This window comes from Oncorhynchus masou, chromosome 14, assembly GCF_036934945.1.
Source record: "Oncorhynchus masou masou isolate Uvic2021 chromosome 14, UVic_Omas_1.1, whole genome shotgun sequence".
Lineage (NCBI taxonomy): Eukaryota > Metazoa > Chordata > Actinopteri > Salmoniformes > Salmonidae > Oncorhynchus > Oncorhynchus masou.
In genome coordinates this window covers 38924863-38949862 of record NC_088225.1, presented here as the reverse complement: position 1 = coordinate 38949862, position 25000 = coordinate 38924863, and the positions used below count along the sequence as shown (strand labels likewise).

At 40.9% G+C, this 25000-nt stretch overlaps 1 protein-coding gene across 1 annotated transcript in view; it reads right to left on the bottom strand.

Annotated features, from left to right (window-relative positions):
• The window catches only part of LOC135554822 (protein CLEC16A-like), a 102581-nt gene that overhangs the window by 46442 nt on the left and 31139 nt on the right, over positions 1–25000 (bottom strand). Inside the window, 1 exon segment of the mRNA XM_064987271.1 lies at positions 236–347. Coding sequence (XP_064843343.1) covers positions 236–347 — 112 coding nt within the window.

Below are 25000 nucleotides of genomic sequence, written 5' to 3'. Positions count from 1 at the left end.
GTGTGTGTCTGTAGTGTGTGTGTGTGTCTGTAGTGTGTGTGTGTGTCTGTAGTGTGTGTGTGTGTCTGTAGTGTGTGTGTGTCCGTAGTGTGTGTGTGTGTGTGTCTGAAGTGTGTGTGTGTATTTGTGTGTGTGTGTCTGTAGTGTGTGTCTGTAGTGTGTGTGTGTGTCTGTAGTGTGTGTGTGTGTGTGTGTGTGTGTGTGTGTGTGTGTGTGTGTGTGTGTGTGTGTGTACCTCCTCCTCTGTGTGCGAGCAGCGGCAGCAGTCTTCTCCTCGTCGGTGATATTCTGTTCCGTCGTCGACGACAACGTCTCTTTCCCCTTGTCCATCACCACCATCTCTATCTCTGGAAAACACAGTTATTACACTAGAACACACAGTTATTACACTAGAACACACAGTTATTACACTAGAACACACAGTTATTACACTAGAACACACAGTTATTACACTAGAACACACAGTTATTACACTAGAACACAGCCTGTTATTACACTAGAACACACAGCCTGTTATTACACTAGAACACACAGCCTGTTATTACACTAGAACACACAGCCTGTTATTACACTAGAACACAGCCTGTTATTACACCAGAACACACAGCCTGTTATTACACTAGAACACACAGTTAGTACACTAGAACACACAGCCTGCTATTACACTAGAACACACAGCCTGTTATTACACTAGAACACACAGCCTGTTATTACACTAGAACACACAGCCTGTTATTACACTAGAACACACAGCCTGTTATTACACTAGAACACAGCCTGTTATTACACCAGAACACACAGCCTGTTATTACACTAGAACACACAGTTAGTACACTAGAACACACAGCCTGCTATTACACTAGAACACACAGCCTGTTATTACACTAGAACACACAGCCCGTTATTACACTAGAACACACAGCCTGTTATTACACTAGAACACACAGCCTGCTATTACACTAGAACACACAGCCTGTTATTACACTAGAACACAGCCTGTTATTACACTAGAACACAGCCTGTTATTACACTAGAACACACAGCCTGTTATTACACTAGAACACAGCCTGTTATTACACTAGAACACAGCCTGTTATTACACTAGAACACACAGTTAGTACACTAGAACACACAGCCTGCTATTACACTAGAACACACAGCCTGTTATTACACTAGAACACACAGCCTGTTATTACACTAGAACACACAGCCTGTTATTACACTAGAACACACAGCCTGTTTTACACTAGAACACACAGCCTGTTATTACACTAGAACACACAGCCTGTTATTACACTAGAACACACAGCCTGTTATTACACTAGAACACGCAGCCTGTTATTACACTAGAACACACAGCCTGTTATTACACTAGAACACACAGCCTGCTATTACACTAGAACACAGCCTGTTATTACACTAGAACACACAGCCTGTTATTACACTAGAACACACAGCCTGCTATTACACTAGAACACACAGCCTGCTATTACACTAGAACACACAGCCTGTTATTACACTAGAACACACAGCCTGCTATTACACTAGAACACAGCCTGTTATTACACCAGAACACACAGCCTGTTATTACACTAGAACACACAGTTAGTACACTAGAACACACAGCCTGCTATTACACTAGAACACACAGCCTGTTATTACACTAGAACACACAGCCTGTTATTACACCAGAACACTGCCTGTTATTACACTAGAACACACAGCCTGTTATTACACTAGAACACACAGCCTGTTATTACACTAGAACACACAGCCTGTTATTACACCAGAACACACAGCCTGTTATTACACTAGAACACAGCCTGTTATTACACTAGAACACACAGCCTGTTATTACACTAGAACACACAGACTGTTATTACACTAGAACACACAGCCTGTTATTACACTAGAACACACAGCCTGTTTTACACTAGAACACACAGCCTGTTATTACACTAGAACACACAGCCTGTTATTACACTAGAACAAACAGTTATTACACTAGAACGCACAGCCTGTTATTACACTAGAACACAGCCTGTTATTACACTAGAACACACAGCCTGTTATTACACTAGAACACACAGCCTGTTATTACACTAGAACACACAGCCTGTTATTACACTAGAACACACAGCCTGCTATTACACTAGAACACACAGCCTGTTATTACACCAGAACACACAGCCTGTTATTACACCAGAACACACAGCCTGTTATTACACTAGAACACACAGCCTGTTATTACACTAGAACACACAGCCTGTTATTACACTAGAACACACAGCCTGTTATTACACTAGAACACACAGCCTGTTATTACACTAGAACACACAGCCTGTTATTACACTAGAACACAGCCTGTTATTACACTAGAACACACAGCCTGGTATTACACTAGAACACACAGCCTGTTATTACACTAGAACACACAGCCTGTTATTACACTAGAACACACAGCTTGTTATTACACTAGAACACACAGCCTGTTATTACACTAGAACACACAGCCTGTTATTACACCAGAACACACAGCCTGTTATTACACTAGAACACACAGCCTGTTATTACACTAGAACACACAGCCTGTTATTACACTAGAACACACAGCCTGTTATTACACTAGAACACACAGCCTGTTATTACACTACAACACAGCCTGTTATTACACTAGAACACACAGCCTGTTATTACACTAGAACACACAGCCTGTTATTACACTAGAACACACAGCCTGTTATTACACTAGAACACACAGCCTGTTATTACACTAGAACACAGCCTGTTATTACACTAGAACACACAGCCTGTTATTACGCTAGAACACACAGCCTGTTATTACGCTAGAACACACAGCCTGCTATTACGCTAGAACACACAGCCTGTTATTACACTAGAACACACAGCCTGTTATTACACTAGAACACACAGCCTGTTATTACACTAGAACACACAGCCTGTTATTACACTAGAACACACAGCCTGTTATTACACTAGAACACACAGCCTGTTATTACACTAGAACACACAGCCTGTTATTACACTAGAACACACAGCCTGTTATTACACTAGAACACACAGCCTGCTATTACACCAGAACACACAGCCTGTTATTACACCAGAACACACAGCCTGTTATTACACTAGAACACACAGCCTGTTATTACACTAGAACACACAGCCTGTTATTACACTAGAACACACAGCCTGTTATTACACTAGAACACACAGCCTGTTATTACACTAGAACACACAGCCTGTTATTACACTAGAACACACAGCCTGTTATTACACTAGAACACACAGCCTGTTATTACACTAGAACACACAGCCTGTTATTACACTAGAACACAGCCTGTTATTACACTAGAACACACAGCCTGTTATTACACCAGAACACACAGCCTGTTATTACACTAGAACACAGCCTGTTATTACACTACAACACACAGCCTGTTATTACACTAGAACACACAGCCTGTTATTACACTAGAACACACAGCCTGTTATTACACTAGAACACACAGCCTGTTATTACACTAGAACACAGCCTGTTATTACACCAGAACACAGCCTGTTATTACACCAGAACACAGCCTGTTATTACACCAGAACACACAGCCTGTTATTACACTAGAACACAGCCTGTTATTACACTACAACACACAGCCTGTTATTACACTAGAACACAGCCTGTTATTACACCAGAACACACAGCCTGTTATTACACTACAACACAGCCTGTTATTACACTACAACACACAGCCTGTTATTACACTAGAACACACAGCCTGTTATTACACTAGAACACAGCCTGTTATTACACTAGAACACAGCCTGTTATTACACTAGAACACAGCCTGTTATTACACTACAACACACAGCCTGTTATTACACTAGAACACACAGCCTGTTATTACACTAGAACACACAGCCTGTTATTACACTAGAACACACAGCCTGTTATTACACTAGAACACACAGCCTGTTATTACACTAGAACACACAGCCTGTTATTACACCAGAACACAGCCTGTTATTACACCAGAACACACAGCCTGTTATTACACTAGAACACAGCCTGTTATTACACTAGAACACAGCCTGTTATTACACTAGAACACACAGCCTGTTATTACACCAGAACACACAGCCTGTTATTACACTAGAACACACAGCCTGTTATTACACCAGAACACACAGCCTGTTATTACACTAGAACACAGCCTGTTATTACACTACAACACACAGCCTGTTATTACACTACAACACACAGCCTATTATTACACTAGAACACACAGCCTGTTATTACACTAGAACACACAGCCTGTTATTACACCAGAACACAGCCTGTTATTACACCAGAACACACAGCCTGTTATTACACTAGAACACAGCCTGTTATTACACTACAACACACAGCCTGTTATTACACTAGAACACACAGCCTGTTATTACACTAGAACACACAGCCTGTTATTACACTAGAACACACAGCCTGTTATTACACTAGAACACACAGCCTGTTATTACACTAGAACACACAGCCTGTTATTACACTAGAACACACAGCCTGTTATTACACTAGAACACAGCCTGTTATTACACTAGAACACACAGCCTGTTATTACACTAGAACACAGCCTGTTATTACACTAGAACACAGCCTGTTATTACACTAGAACACACAGCCTGTTATTACACTAGAACACACAGCCTGTTATTACACTAGAACACACAGCCTGTTATTACACTAGAACACACAGCCTGTTATTACACTAGACCACAGCCTGTTATTACACTAGAACACACAGCCTGTTATTACACTAGAACACACAGCCTGTTATTACACTAGAACACACAGCCTGTTATTACACTAGAACACAGCCTGTTATTACACTAGAACACACAGCCTGTTATTAGACTAGAACACACAGCCTGTTATTAGACTAGAACACACAGCCTGTTATTACACTAGAACACACAGCCTGTTATTACACTAGAACACAGCCTGTTATTACACTACAACACACAGCCTGTTATTAGACTAGAACACACAGCCTGTTATTACACTAGAACACACAGCCTGTTATTACACCAGAACACAGCCTGTTATTACACTAGAACACACAGCCTGTTATTAGACTAGAACACACAGCCTGTTATTACACTAGAACACAGCCTGTTATTACACTACAACACACAGCCTGTTATTAGACTAGAACACACAGCCTGTTATTACACTAGAACACACAGCCTGTTATTACACTAGAACACACAGCCTGCTATTACACTAGAACACACAGCCTGTTATTACACTAGAACACACAGCCTGTTATTACACCAGAACACACAGCCTGTTATTACACTAGAACACACAGCCTGTTATTACACTAGAACACAGCCTGTTATTACACTAGAACACAGCCTGTTATTACACTAGAACACACAGCCTGTTATTACACCAGAACACACAGCCTGTTATTACACCAGAACACACAGCCTGTTATTACACTAGAACACACAGCCTGTTATTACACTAGAACACACAGCCTGTTATTACACTAGAACACACAGCCTGTTATTACACTAGAACACACAGCCTGTTATTACACCAGAACACAGCCTGTTATTACACCAGAACACACAGCCTGTTATTACACTAGAACACACAGCCTGTTATTACACTAGAACACAGCCTGTTATTACACTAGAACACAGCCTGTTATTACACTACAACACACAGCCTGTTATTACACTACAACACACAGCCTGTTATTACACTAGAACACACAGCCTGTTATTACACTAGAACACACAGCCTGTTACTACACTAGAACACACAGCCTGTTACTACACTAGAACACACAGCCTGTTATTACACAAGAACACACAGCCTGTTATTACACAAGAACACACAGCCTGTTATTACACTAGAACACAGCCTGTTATTACACCAGAACACACAGCCTGTTATTACACTAGAACACACAGCCTGTTATTACACTAGAACACAGCCTGTTATTACACTAGAACACAGCCTGTTATTACACTAGAACACACAGCCTGTTATTACACCAGAACACACAGCCTGTTATTACACCAGAACACACAGCCTGTTATTACACTAGAACACACAGCCTGTTATTACACTAGAACACACAGCCTGTTATTACACTAGAACACACAGCCTGTTATTACACTAGAACACACAGCCTGTTATTACACTAGAACACACAGCCTGTTATTACACCAGAACACAGCCTGTTATTACACCAGAACACACAGCCTGTTATTACACTAGAACACAGCCTGTTATTACACTAGAACACACAGCCTGTTATTACACTAGAACACACAGCCTGTTATTACACTACAACACACAGCCTGTTATTACACTACAACACACAGCCTGTTATTACACTAGAACACACAGCCTGTTATTACACTAGAACACACAGCCTGTTATTACACTAGAACACACAGCCTGTTACTACACTAGAACACACAGCCTGTTACTACACTAGAACACACAGCCTGTTATTACACAAGAACACACAGCCTGTTATTACACAAGAACACACAGCCTGTTATTACACTAGAACACAGCCTGTTATTACACTAGAACACACAGCCTGTTATTACACTAGAACACACAGCCTGTTATTACACCAGAACACACAGCCTGTTATTACACTAGAACACACAGCCTGTTATTACACTAGAACACATTGCCTATTATTACACTAGAACACAGCCTGTTATTACACTAGAACACAGCCTGTTATTACACCAGAACACACAGCCTGTTATTACACTAGAACACACAGCCTGTTATTACACTAGAACACACAGCCTGCTATTACACTAGAACACACAGCCTGTTATTACACCAGAACACACAGCCTGTTATTACACTAGAACACAGCCTGTTATTACACCAGAACACACAGCCTGTTATTACACTAGAACACAGCCTGTTATTACACCAGAACACACAGCCTGTTATTACACTACAACACACAGCCTGTTATTACACTAGAACACACAGCCTGTTATTACACCAGAACACACAGCCTGTTATTACACTAGAACACACAGCCTGTTATTACACTAGAACACACAGCCTGTTATTACACTAGAACACACAGCCTGTTATTACACTAGAACACACAGCCTGCTATTACACTAGAACACACAGCCTGTTATTACACTAGAACACACAGCCTGTTATTACACTAGAACACACAGCCTGTTATTACACTAGAACACACAGCCTGTTATTACACTAGAACACACAGCCTGTTATTACACTAGAACACACAGTTATTACACTAGAACACACAGCCTGTTATTACACTAGAACACACAGCCTGTTATTACACTAGAACACACAGCCTGTTATTACACCAGAACACACAGTTATTACACTAGAACACACAGCCTGTTATTACACTAGAACACACAGCCTGTTATTACACCAGAACACACAGCCTGTTATTACACCAGAACACTGCCTGTTATTACACTAGAACACACAGCCTGTTATTACACTAGAACACAGCCTGTTATTACACTAGAACACACAGCCTGTTATTACACTAGAACACACAGCCTGTTATTACACCAGAACACACAGCCTGTTATTACACCAGAACACAGCCTGTTATTACACTAGAACACACAGCCTGCTATTACACCAGAACACACAGCCTGTTATTACACTAGAACACAGCCTGTTATTACACTAGAACACAGCCTGTTATTACACTAGAACACAGCCTGTTATTACACCAGAACACACAGCCTGTTATTACACCAGAACACACAGCCTGTTATTACACTACAACACACAGCCTGTTATTACACTAGAACACACAGCCTGTTATTACACTAGAACACACAGTCTGTTATTACACTAGAACACAGCCTGTTATTACACCAGAACACACAGCCTGTTATTACACTAGAACACACAGCCTGTTATTACACTAGAACACAGCCTGTTATTACACCAGAACACACAGCCTGTTATTACACTAGAACACACAGCCTGTTATTACACCAGAACACACAGCCTGTTATTACACTAGAACACACAGCCTGTTATTACACTAGAACACAGCCTGTTATTACACCATAACACACAGCCTGTTATTACACTAGAACACACAGCCTGTTATTACACTAGAACACACAGCCTGTTATTACACTAGAACACACAGCCTGTTATTACACTAGAACACACAGCCTGTTATTACACCAGCACACACAGCCTGTTATTACACTAGAACACAGCCTGTTATTACACTAGAACACACAGCCTGTTATTACACTAGAACACACAGCCTGCTATTACACTAGAACACACAGCCTGTTATTACACCAGCACACACAGCCTGTTATTACACTAGAACACAGCCTGTTATTACACTAGAACACACAGCCTGTTATTACACTAGAACACACAGCCTGTTATTACACCAGAACACACAGCCTGTTATTACACTAGAACACAGCCTGTTATTACACTAGAACACACAGCCTGCTATTACACTAGAACACACAGCCTGTTATTACACCAGAACACACAGCCTGTTATTACACTAGAACACAGCCTGTTATTACACCAGAACACACAGCCTGTTATTACACTAGAACACACAGCCTGTTATTACACTAGAACACACAGCCTGTTATTACACTAGAACACAGCCTGTTATTACACCAGAACACACAGCCTGTTATTACACTAGAACACACAGCCTGTTATTACACTAGAACACACAGCCTGTTATTACACTAGAACACAGCCTGTTATTACACCAGAACACACAGCCTGTTATTACACTAGAACACACAGCCTGTTATTACACCAGAACACACAGCCTGTTATTACACCAGAACACACAGTCTGTTATTACACCAGAACACACAGCCTGTTATTACACTAGAACACACAGCCTGCTATTACACTAGAACACAGCCTGTTATTACACTACAACACACAGCCTGTTATTACACTAGAACACACAGCCTGTTATTACACTAGAACACACAGCCTGTTATTACACTAGAACACAGCCTGTTATTACACCAGAACACACAGCCTGTTATTACACTAGAACACACAGCCTGTTATTACACTACAACACACAGCCTATTATTACACAAGAACACACAGCCTGTTATTACACTAGAACACACAGCCTGTTATTACACTAGAACACACAGCCTGTTATTACACTAGAACACACAGCCTGTTATTACACTAGAACACACAGCCTGTTATTACACTACAACACACAGCCTGTTATTACACTAGAACACACAGCCTGTTATTACACCAGAACACACAGCCTGTTATTACACTAGAACACAGCCTGTTATTACACTAGAACACACAGCCTGTTATTACACTAGAACACACAGCCTGTTATTACACTAGAACACAGCCTGTTATTACACTAGAACACAGCCTGTTATTACACTAGAACACAGCCTGTTATTACACTAGAACACACAGCCTGTTATTACACCAGAACACACAGCCTGTTATTACACTAGAACACAGCCTGTTATTACACTAGAACACACAGCCTGTTATTACACCAGAACACACAGCCTGTTATTACACCAGAACACACAGCCTGTTATTACACTAGAACACAGCCTGTTATTACACTAGAACACACAGCCTGCTATTACACCAGAACACACAGCCTGTTATTACACCAGAACACACAGCCTGCTATTACACTAGAACACAGCCTGTTATTACACCAGAACACACAGCCTGTTATTACACCAGAACACACAGCCTGTTATTACACCAGAACACACAGCCTGTTATTACACTAGAACACACAGCCAGTTATTACACTAGAACACACAGCCTGTTATTACACCAGAACACAGCCTGTTATTACACTAGAACACACAGCCTGTTATTACACTAGAACACACAGCCTGTTATTACACTAGAACACACAGCCAGTTATTACACTAGAACACACAGCCTGTTATTACACTAGAACACACAGCCTGTTTTACACTAGAACACACAGCCTGTTATTACACTAGAACACACAGCCTGTTATACACTAGAACACACAGCCTGTTATTACACCAGAACACACAGCCTGTTATTACACCAGAACACACAGCCTGTTATTACACTAGAACACACAGCCTGTTATTACACTAGAACACACAGCCTGTTATTACACTAGAACACACAGCCTGTTATTACACTAGAACACACAGTTATTACACTAGAACACACAGCCTGTTATAACACTAGAACACACAGCCTGTTATTACACCAGAACACACAGCCTGTTATTACACTACAACACACAGCCTGTTATTATACTAGAACACACAGCCTGTTATTACACTAGAGCACACAGCCTGCTATTACACTAGAACACACAGCCTGTTATTACACTAGAACACACAGCCTGTTATTACACTAGACCACACAGCCTGTTATTACACTAGAACACACAGCCTGTTATTACACTAGAACACACAGCCTGTTATTACACTAGAACACACAGCCTGTTATTACACTAGAACACACAGCCTGTTATTACACTAGAACACAGCCTGTTATTACACTAGAACACAGCCTGTTATTACACTAGAACACACAGCCTGTTATTACACTAGACCACACAGCCTGTTATTACACTAGACCACACAGCCTGTTATTACACTAGAACACAGCCTGCTATTACACTAGAACACAGCCCGTTATTACACTAGAACACACAGCCCGTTATTACACTAGAACACACAGCCCGTTATTACACTAGAACACACAGCCCGTTATTACACTAGAACACACAGCCTGTTATTACACTAGAACGCACAGCCTGTTATTACACTAGAACACAGCCTGTTATTACACTAGAACACAGCCTGTTATTACACCAGAACACACAGCCTGTTATTACACTAGAACACACAGCCTGTTATTACACTACAACACACAGCCTGTTATTACACTAGAACACACAGCCTGTTATTACACTAGAACACACAGCCAGTTATTACACTAGAACACAGCCTGTTATTACACTAGAACACACAGCCTGTTATTACACTAGAACACACAGCCTGTTATTACACTAGAACACACAGCCTGTTATTACACTAGAACACACAGCCAGTTATTACACTAGAACACACAGCCTGTTATTACACTAGAACACACAGCCTGTTATTACACTACAACACACAGCCTGTTATTACACCAGAACACACAGCCTGTTATTACACTAGAACACACAGCCTGTTATTACACTAGAACACACAGCCAGTTATTACACTAGAACACAGCCTGTTATTACACTAGAACACACAGCCTGTTATTACACTACAACACACAGCCTGTTATTACACCAGAACACACAGCCTGTTATTACACTAGAACACACAGCCTGTTATTACACCAGAACACACAGCCTGTTATTACACTAGAACACACAGCCTGTTATTACACTAGAACACACAGCCTGTTATTACACCAGAACACACAGCCTGTTATTACACTAGAACACACAGCCTGTTATTACACTAGAACACACAGCCTGTTATTACACTAGAACACACAGTTATTACACTAGAACACACAGCCTGTTATAACACTAGAACACACAGCCTGTTATTACACCAGAACACACAGCCTGTTATTACACTAGAACACACAGCCTGTTATTACACTAGAACACACAGCCTGTTATTACACCAGAACACACAGCCTGTTATTACACTAGAACACACAGCCTGTTATTACACCAGAACACACAGCCTGTTATTACACTAGAACACACAGCCTGTTATTACACTAGAACACACAGCCTGTTATTACACCAGAACACACAGCCTGTTATTACACTAGAACACACAGCCTGTTATTACACTAGAACACACAGCCTGTTATTACACTAGAACACACAGTTATTACACTAGAACACACAGCCTGTTATAACACTAGAACACACAGCCTGTTATTACACCAGAACACACAGCCTGTTATTACACTAGAACACACAGCCTGTTATTACACTAGAACACACAGCCTGTTATTACACTAGACCACACAGCCTGTTATTACACTAGACCACACAGCCTGTTATTACACTAGAACACAGCCTGTTATTACACTAGAACACACAGCCTGTTATTACACTAGAACACACAGCCTGTTATTACACTAGAACACAGCCTGTTATTACACTAGAACACACAGCCCGTTATTACACTAGAACACACAGCCCGTTATTACACTAGAACACACAGCCCGTTATTACACTAGAACACACAGCCCGTTATTACACTAGAACACACAGCCCGTTATTACACTAGAACACACAGCCTGTTATTACACTAGAACACACAGCCTGTTATTACACCAGAACACACAGCCTGTTATTACACTAGAACACACAGCCTGCTATTACACTAGAACACACAGCCTGTTATTACACTAGAACACACAGCCTGTTATTACACTAGAACACACAGCCTGTTATTACACTAGAACACACAGCCTGTTATTACACTAGAACACACAGGCTGTTACTACACTACAACACACAGCCTGCTATTACACTAGAACACACAGCCTGTTATTACACTAGAACACACAGCCTGTTATTACACTAGAACACACAGCCTGTTATTACACTAGAACACACAGCCTGTTATTACACTAGAACACACAGCCTGTTATTACACCAGAACACAGCCTGTTATTACACTAGAACACAGCCTGTTATTACACTAGAACACACAGCCTGCTATTACACTAGAACACACAGTTAGTACACTAGAACACACAGTTAGTACACTAGAACACACAGTTATTACACTAGAACACACAGCCTGTTATTACACTAGAACACACAGCCTGTTATTACACCAGAACACACAGCCTGCTATTACACTAGAACACACAGCCTGTTATTACACTAGAACACACAGTTAGTACACTAGAACACACAGTTAGTACACTAGAACACACAGTTATTACACCAGAACACACAGCCTGCTATTACACTAGAACACACAGCCTGTTATTACACTAGAACACAGCCTGTTATTACACTAGAACACACAGCCTGCTATTACACTAGAACACACAGTTAGTACACTAGAACACACAGCCTGTTATTACACTAGAACACACAGCCTGTTATTACACTAGAACACAGCCTGTTATTACACTAGAACACACAGCCTGCTATTACACTAGAACACACAGCCTGTTATTACACCAGAACACACAGCCTGTTATTACACTAGAACACACAGCCTGTTATTACACCAGAACACACAGCCTGTTATTACACTAGAACACACAGCCTGTTATTACACTAGAACACACAGCCTGTTATTACACTAGAACACACAGCCTGTTATTACACTAGAACACACAGCCTGTTATTACACTAGAACACACAGCCTGCTATTACACTAGAACACACAGTTAGTACACTAGAACACACAGTTAGTACACTAGAACACACAGTTATTACACTAGAACACACAGCCTGTTATTACACTAGAACACACAGCCTGTTATTACACCAGAACACACAGCCTGTTATTACACCAGAACACACAGCCTGTTATTACACTAGAACACAGCCTGTTATTACACTAGAACACACAGCCTGCTATTACACTAGAACACACAGTTAGTACACTAGAACACACAGTTAGTACACTAGAACACACAGTTATTACACTAGAACACACAGCCTGTTATTACACTAGAACACACAGCCTGTTATTACACCAGAACACACAGCCTGCTATTACACTAGAACACACAGCCTGTTATTACACTAGAACACAGCCTGCTATTACACTAGAACACAGCCTGCTATTACACTAGAACACACAGTTAGTACACTAGAACACAGCCTGTTATTACACTAGAACACAGCCTGTTATTACACTAGAACACACAGCCTGTTATTACACTAGAACACACAGCCTGTTATTACACTAGAACACACAGCCTGTTATTACACTAGAAATCACAGCCTGTTATTACACCAGAACACACAGCCTGTTATTACACCAGAACACACAGCCTGTTATTACACTAGAACACACAGCCTGTTATTACACCAGAACACACAGACTGTTATTACACTAGAACACAGCCTGCTACTACACTAGAACACACAGCCTGCTATTACACTAGAACACACAGCCTGTTATTACACCAGAACACACAGCCTGTTATTACAACAGAACACACAGCCTGTTATTACACTAGAACACACAGCCTGCTATTACACTAGAACACACAGCCTGTTATTACACTAGAACACACAGCCTGTTATTACACTAGAACACAGCCTGTTATTACACTAGAACACAGCCTGCTACTACACTAGAACACACAGCCTGCAATTACACTAGAACACACAGCCTGTTATTACACTAGAACACACAGCCTGTTATTACACTAGAACACACAGCCTGTTATTACACTACAACACACAGCCTGTTATTACACCAGAACACACAGCCTGTTATTACACCAGAACACACAGCCTGTTATTACACCAGAACACACAGCCTGTTATTACACTAGAACACACAGCCTGCTATTACACTACAACACACAGCCTGTTATTACACTACAACACACAGCCTGTTATTACACTAGAACACACAGCCTGTTATTACACCAGAACACACAGCCTGTTATTACACCAGAACACACAGCCTGTTATTACACCAGAACACACAGCCTGTTATTACACCAGAACACAGCCTGTTATTACACTAGAACACACAGCCTGTTATTACACTAGAACACACAGCCTGTTATTACACTAGAACACACAGCCTGTTATTACACTAGAACACACAGCCTGTTATTACACTAGAACACACAGCCTGTTATTACACTAGAACACACAGCCTGTTATTACACTAGAACACACAGCCTGTTATTACACTAGAACACACAGCCTGTTATTACACTAGAACACACAGCCTGTTATTACACTAGAACACACAGCCTGTTATTACACTAGAACACACAGCCTGTTATTACACTAGAACACAGCCTGTTATTACACTAGAACACACAGTTATTACACTAGAACACACAGCCTGTTATTACACTAGAACACAGCCTGTTATTTCACTAGAACACAGCCTGTTATTACACCAGAACACAGCCTGTTATTACACTAGAACGCACAGCCTGTTATTACACTAGAACGCACAGCCTGTTATTACACTAGAACACAGCCTGTTATTACACTAGAACACACAGTTATTACACTAGAACGCACAGCCTGTTATTACACTAGAACGCACAGCCTGTTATTACACTAGAACACAGCCTGTTATTACACTAGAACACACAGTTATTACACTAGAACACACAGCCTGTTATTACACTAGAACACACAGCCTGCTATTACACTAGAACACACAGCCTGTTATTACACTAGAACACAGCCTGTTATTACACCAGAACACACAGCCTGTTATTACACTAGAACACACAGCCTGTTATTACACTAGAACACACAGCCTGCTATTACACTAGAACACACAGCCTGTCATTACACTAGAACACACAGCCTGTCATTACACTAGAACACACAGCCTGTTATTACACTAGAACACACAGCCTGCTATTACACTAGAACACAGCCTGTTATTACACTAGAACACACAGCCTGCTATTACACTAGAACACACAGCCTGCTATTACACTAGAACACACAGCCTGCTATTACACTAGAACACACAGCCTGTTATTACACTAGAACACACAGCCTGTTATTACACTAGAACACAGCCTGTTATTACACCAGAACACACAGCCTGTTATTACACTAGAACACACAGCCTGTTATTACACTAGAACACACAGCCTGTTATTACACTAGAACACACAGCCTGTTATTACACTAGAACACACAGCCTGTTATTACACTAGAACACACAGCCTGTTATTACACTAGAACACACAGCCTGTTATTACACTAGAACACACAGCCTGTTATTACACCAGAACACACAGCCTGTTATTACACTAGAACACACAGCCTGTTATTACACTAGAACACAGCCTGTTATTACACTAGAACACAGCCTGTTATTACACTAGAACACACAGCCTGTTATTACACTAGAACACACAGCCTGTTATTACACTAGAACACACAGCCTGTTATTACACTAGAACACACAGCCTGGTATTACACTAGAACACACAGCCTGTTATTACACTAGAACACAGCCTGTTATTACACTAGAACACACAGCCTGTTATTACACCAGAACACACAGCCTGTTATTACACTAGAACACACAGACTGTTATTACACTAGAACACAGCCTGTTATTACACTAGAACACACAGCCTGTTATTACACCAGAACACACAGCCTGTTATTACACTAGAACACACAGCCTGTTATTACACTAGAACACACAGCCTGTTATTACACTAGAACACACAGCCTGTTATTACACTAGAACACAGCCTGTTATTACACTAGAACACACAGCCTGTTATTACACTAGAACACACAGCCTGTTATTACACTAGAACACACAGCCTGTTATTACACTAGAACACAGCCTGTTATTACACTAGAACACACAGCCTGTTATTACACTAGAACACAGCCTGTTATTACACTAGAACACACAGCCTGTTATTACACTAGAACACACAGCCTGTTATTACACTAGAACACACAGCCTGCTATTACACTAGAACACACAGCTTGTTATTACACTAGAACACACAGCCTGTTATTACACCAGAACACACAGCCTGTTATTACACTAGAACACACAGCCTGTTATTACACTAGAACACACAGCCTGTTATTACACCAGAACACACAGCCTGTTATTACACCAGAACACACAGCCTGTTATTACACTAGAACACACAGCCTGTTATTACACTAGAACACAGCCTGTTATTACACTAGAACACAGCCTGTTATTACACTAGAACACACAGCCTGCTATTACACTAGAACACACAGCCTGTTATTACACTATAACACACAGCCTATTACACTAGAACACACAGCCTGTTATTACACTAGAACACACAGCCTGTTATTACACCAGAACACACAGCCTGCTATTACACTAGAACACACAGCCTGTTATTACACTAGAACACACAGCCTGTTATTACACTAGAACACACAGCCTGTTATTACACTAGAACACACAGCCTGTTATTACACTAGAACACACAGCCTGTTATTACACTAGAACACAGCCGGTTATTACACCAGAACACACAGCCTGTTATTACACTAGAACACAGCCTGTTATTACACTAGAACACAGCCGGTTATTACACCAGAACACACAGCCTGTTATTACACTAGAACACAGCCTGTTATTACACTAGAACACACAGCCTGTTATTACACTAGAACACACAGCCTGTTATTACACTAGAACACACAGCCTGTTATTACACTAGAACACACAGCCTGTTATTACACTAGAACACACAGCCTGTTATTACACTAGAACACACAGCCTGTTATTACACTAGAACACACAGCCTGTTATTACACTAGAACACACAGCCTGTTATTACACTAGAACACAGCCTGTTATTACACTAGAACACGCAGCCTGTTATTACACTAGAACACACAGCCTGCTATTACACTAGAACACAGCCTGTTATTACACTAGAACACACAGCCTGCTATTACACTACAACACACAGCCTGTTATTACACTAGAACACACAGCCTGTTATTACACTAGAACACAGCCTGTTATTACACTAGAACACACAGCCTGTTATTACACTAGAACACACAGCCTGTTATTACACTACAACACAGCCTGTTATTACACCAGAACACACAGCCTGTTATTACACTAGAACACACAGCCTGTTATTACACTAGAACACACAGCCTGTTATTACACTAGAACACAGCCTGTTATTACACTAGAACACACAGCCTGTTATTACACTAGAACACACAGCCTGTTATTACACTAGAACACACAGCCTGTTATTACACTAGAACACACAGCCTGTTATTACACTAGAACACACAGCCTGTTATTACACCAGCACACAGCCTGTTATTACACCAGAACACAGCCTGTTATTACACTAGAACACACAGCCTGTTATTAAACTACAACACACAGCCTGTTATTAAACTAGAACACACAGCCTGTTATTACACTACAACACACAGCCTGTTATTACACTAGAACACAGCCTGTTATTACACTAGAACACAGCCTGTTATTACACTAGAACACACAGCCTGTTATTACACTAGAACAAATAGCCTGTTATTACACTAGAACACACAGCCTGTTATTACACTAGAACACACAGCCTGTTATTACACTAGAACACACAGCCTGTTATTACACTAGAACAAATAGCCTGTTATTACACTAGAACACACAGCCTGTTATTACACTAGAACACACAGCCTGTTATTACACTAGAACACACAGCCTGGTATTACACTAGAACACACAGCCTGTTATTACACTAGAACACACAGCCTGTTATTACACTAGAACACACAGCCTGTTATTACACTAGAACACACAGCCTGTTATTACACTAGAACAAATAGCCTGTTATTACACTAGAACACACAGCCTGTTATTACACTAGAACACAGCCTGTTATTACACCAGAACACACAGCCTGTTATTACACCAGCACACAGCCTGTTATTACACTAGAACACAGCCTGTTATTACACCAGAACACACAGCCTGTTATTACACTAGAACACACAGCCTGTTATTACACTAGAACACACAGCCTGTTATTACACTAGAACACACAGCCTGTTATTACACTAGAACACAGCCTGTTATTACACCAGAACACACAGCCTGTTATTACACCAGCACACACAGCCTGTTATTACACCAGCACACAGCCTGTTATTACACTAGAACACAGCCTGTTATTACACTAGAACACACAGCCTGTTATTACACTAGAACACACAGCCTGTTATTACACTAGAACACACAGCCTGTTATTACACCAGAACACAGCCTGTTATTACACTAGAACACACAGCCTGTTATTACACTAGAACACAGCCTGTTATTACACTAGAACACACAGCCTGTTATTACACTAGAACACACAGCCTGTTATTACACTAGAACACAGCCTGTTATTACACTAGAACACACAGCCTGTTATTACACTAGAACACACAGCCTGTTATTACACTAGAACACACAGCCTGGTATTACACTAGAACACACAGCCTGTTATTACACTAGAACACACAGCCTGTTATTACACTAGAACACACAGCCTGTTATTACACTAGAACACACAGCCTGGTATTACACTAGAACACACAGCCTGTTATTACACTAGAACACACAGCCTGTTATTACACTAGAACACACAGCCTGGTATTACACTAGAACACAGCCTGTTATTACACTAGAACACACAGCCTGTTATTACACTAGAACACACAGCCTGTTATTACACTAGAACACACAGCCTGTTATTACACCAGAACACACAGCCTGTTATTACACCAGAACACACAGCCTGTTATTACACCAGAACACACAGCCTGTTATTACACTAGAACACACAGCCTGTTATTACACTAGAACACACAGCCTGTTATTACACTATAACACACAGCCTGTTATTACACTATAACACACAGCCTGTTATTACACCAGAACACACAGCCTGTTATTACACTAGAACACACAGCCTGTTATTACACTAGAACACACAGCCTGTTATTACACTAGAACACACAGCCTGTTATTACACTAGAACACACAGCCTGTTATTACACTAGAACACACAGCCTGTTATTACACTAGAACACACAGCCTGTTATTACACTAGAACACACAGCCTGTTATTACACTAGAACACACAGCCTGGTATTACACTAGAACACACAGCCTGTTATTACACTAGAACACACAGCCTGTTATTACACCAGAACACACAGCCTGTTATTACACCAGAACACACAGCCTGTTATTACACCAGAACACACAGCCTGTTATTACACCAGAACACACAGCCTGTTATTACACCAGAACACACAGCCTGTTATTACACTAGAACACACAGCCTGTTATTACACTAGAACACACAGCCTGTTATTACACTAGAACACACAGCCTGTTATTACACTAGAACACACAGCCTGGTATTACACTAGAACACACAGCCTGTTATTACACTAGAACACACAGCCTGTTATTACACCAGAACACACAGCCTGTTATTACACCAGAACACACAGCCTGTTATTACACCAGAACACACAGCCTGTTATTACACTAGAACACACAGCCTGTTATTACACTAGAACACACAGCCTGGTATTACACTAGAACACAGCCTGTTATTACACTAGAACACACAGCCTGGTATTACACTAGAACACACAGCCTGTTATTACACTAGAACACACAGCCTGTTATTACACCAGAACACACAGCCTGTTATTACACTAGAACACACAGCCTGTTATTACACTAGAACACACAGCCTGTTATTACACTAGAACACACAGCCTGTTATTACACTAGAACACACAGCCTGTTATTACACTAGAACACACAGCCAGTTATTACACTAGAACACACAGCCTGTTATTACACCAGAACACACAGCCAGTTATTACACTAGAACACACAGCCTGTTATTACACTAGAACACAGCCTGTTATTACACTAGAACACACAGCCTGTTATTACACTAGAACACACAGCCTGTTATTACACTAGAACACACAGCCTGTTATTACACCAGAACACACAGCCTGCTATTACACTAGAACACACAGCCTGTTATTACACTAGAACACACAGCCTGTTATTACACTAGAACACACAGCCTGTTATTACACCAGAACACACAGCCTGTTATTACACCAGAACACACAGCCTGTTATTACACCAGAACACACAGCCTGTTATTACACTAGAACACAGCCTGTTATTACACTAGAACACACAGCCTGTTATTACACTAGAACACAGCCTGTTATTACACTAGAACACAGCCTGTTATTACACTAGAACACACAGCCTGTTATTACACCAGAACACACAGCCTGTTATTACACTAGAACACAGCCTGTTATTACACTAGAACACAGCCTGTTATTACACTAGAACACACAGCCTGTTATTACACTAGAACACAGCCTGTTATTACACTACAACACACAGCCTGTTATTACACTAGAACACAGCCTGTTATTACACTAGAACACACAGCCTGTTACTACACTAGAACACAGCCTGTTATTACACTAGAACACACAGCCTGTTATTACACTAGAACACACAGCCTGTTATTACACTAGAACACACAGCCTGTTATTACACTAGAACACAGCCTGTTATTACACTAGAACACAGCCTGTTATTACACTAGAACACACAGCCTGTTATTACACCAGAACACACAGCCTGTTATTACACCAGAACACACAGCCTGTTATTACACTAGAACACACAGCCTGTTATTACACTAGAACACACAGCCTGTTATTACACTAGAACACACAGCCTGTTATTACACTAGAACACACAGCCTGTTATTACACTAGAACACAGCCTGTTATTACACCAGAACACACAGCCTGTTATTACACCAGAACACACAGCCTGTTATTACACCAGAACACACAGCCTGTTATTACACCAGAACACACAGCCTGTTATTACACCAGAACACACAGCCTGTTATTACACTAGAACACACAGCCTGTTATTACACTAGAACACACAGCCTGTTATTACACCAGAACACACAGCCTGTTATTACACCAGAACACACAGCCTGTTATTACACCAGAACACACAGCCTGTTATTACACCAGAACACACAGCCTGTTATTACACTAGAACACACAGCCTGTTATTACACTAGAACACACAGCCTGTTATTACACTAGAACACACAGCCTGTTATTACACTAGAACACACAGCCTGTTATTACACTAGAACACACAGCCTGTTATTACACTAGAACACACAGCCTGTTATTACACTAGAACACACAGCCTGTTATTACACTAGAACACACAGCCTGTTATTACACTAGAACACAGCCTGTTATTACACTAGAACACAGCCTGTTATTACACTAGAACACAGCCTGTTATTACACTAGAACACACAGCCTGTTATTACACTAGAACACACAGCCTGTTATTACACTAGAACACACAGCCTGTTATTACACTAGAACACACAGCCTGTTATTACACTAGAACACACAGCCTGTTATTACACTAGAACACACAGCCTGTTATTACACTAGAACACACAGCCTGTTATTACACTAGAACACAGCCTGTTATTACACTAGAACACACAGCCTGTTATTACACTAGAACACACAGCCTGTTATTACACCAGAACACACAGCCTGCTATTACACTAGAACACACAGCCTGTTATTACACTAGAACACACAGCCTGTTATTACACTAGAACACACAGCCTGTTATTACACCAGAACACACAGCCTGTTATTACACCAGAACACACAGCCTGTTATTACACCAGAACACACAGCCTGTTATTACACTAGAACACAGCCTGTTATTACACTAGAACACACAGCCTGTTATTACACTAGAACACAGCCTGTTATTACACTAGAACACAGCCTGTTATTACACTAGAACACACAGCCTGTTATTACACCAGAACACACAGCCTGTTATTACACTAGAACACAGCCTGTTATTACACTAGAACACAGCCTGTTATTACACTAGAACACACAGCCTGTTATTACACTAGAACACACAGCCTGTTATTACACTAGAACACACAGCCTGTTATTACACTAGAACACAGCCTGTTATTACACTAGAACACACAGCCTGTTATAACACTAGAACACACAGCCTGTTATTACACTAGAACACACTGCCTGTTATTACACTAGAACACAGCCTGTTATTACACTAGAACACAGCCTGTTATTACACTAGAACACAGCCTGTTATTACACTAGAACACAGCCTGTTATTACACTAGAACACAGCCTGTTATTACACTAGAACACACAGCCTGTTATTACACCAGAACACACAGCCTGTTATTACACTAGAACACAGCCTGTTATTACACTAGAACACAGCCTGTTATTACACTAGAACACACAGCCTGTTATTACACCAGAACACACAGCCTGTTATTACACCAGAACACACAGCCTGTTATTACACTAGAACACAGCCTGTTATTACACTAGAACACAGCCTGTTATTACACTAGAACACAGCCTGTTATTACACTAGAACACACAGCCTGTTATTACACTAGAACACACAGCCTGTTATTACACTAGAACACACAGCCTGTTATTACACTAGAACACACAGCCTGTTATTACACCAGAACACAGCCTGTTATTACACTAGAACACACAGCCTGTTATTACACTAGAACACACAGCCTGTTATTACACTAGAACACACAGCCTGTTATAACACTAGAACACACAGCCTGTTATTACACTAGAACACACAGCCTGCTATTACACTAGAACACAGCCTGTTATTACACTAGAACACACAGCCTGTTATTACACTAGAACACACAGCCTGTTATTACACTAGAACACACAGCCTGTTATTACACCAGAACACACAGCCTGTTATTACACTAGAACACAGCCTGTTATTACACTAGAACACACAGCCTGTTATTACACTAGAACACACAGCCTGTTATAACACTAGAACACACAGCCTGTTATTACACTAGAACACACAGCCTGCTATTACACTAGAACACAGCCTGTTATTACACCAGAACACACAGCCTGTTATTACACCAGAACACACAGCCTGTTATTACACTAGAACACAGCCTGTTATTACACCAGAACACAGCCTGTTATTACACTAGAACACACAGCCTGTTATTACACTAGAACACACAGCCTGTTATTACACTAGAACACAGCCTGTTATTACACTAGAACACACAGCCTGTTATTACACCAGAACACACAGCCTGTTATTACACCAGAACACACAGCCTGTTATTACACCAGAACACACAGCCTGTTATTACACTAGAACACAGCCTGTTATTACACTAGAACACACAGCCTGTTATTACACTAGAACACACAGCCTGTTATTACACTAGAACACAGACTGTTATTATACTAGAACACACAGCTTGTTATTACACTAGAACACACAGCCTGCTATTACACTAGAACACACAGCCTGTTATTACACTAGAACACACAGCCTGTTATTACACTAGAACACACAGCTTGTTATTACACTAGAACACACAGCCTGTTATTACACTAGAACACACAGCCTGTTATTACACTAGAACACACAGCCTGTTATTACACCAGAACACACAGCCTGTTATTACACTAGAACACAGCCTGTTATTACACTAGAACACACAGCCTGTTATTACACTAGAACACACAGCCTGTTATAACACTAGAACACACAGCCTGTTATTACACTAGAACACACAGCCTGCTATTACACTAGAACACAGCCTGTTATTACACCAGAACACAGCCTGTTATTACACTAGAACACACAGCCTGTTATTACACTAGAACACAGCCTGTTATAACACTAGAACACACAGCCTGTTATTACACTAGAACACAGCCTGTTATTACACTAGAACACACAGCCTGTTATTACACTAGAACACACAGCCTGCTATTACACTAGAACACACAGCCTGCTATTACACTAGAACACACAGCCTGCTATTACACTAGAACACACAGCCTGTTATTACACTAGAACACACAGCCTGTTATTACACTAGAACACACAGCCTGTTATTACACTAGAACACACAGCCTGTTATTACACTAGAACACACAGCCTGCTATTACACTAGAACACACAGCCTGTTATTACACTAGAACACACAGCCTGTTATTAC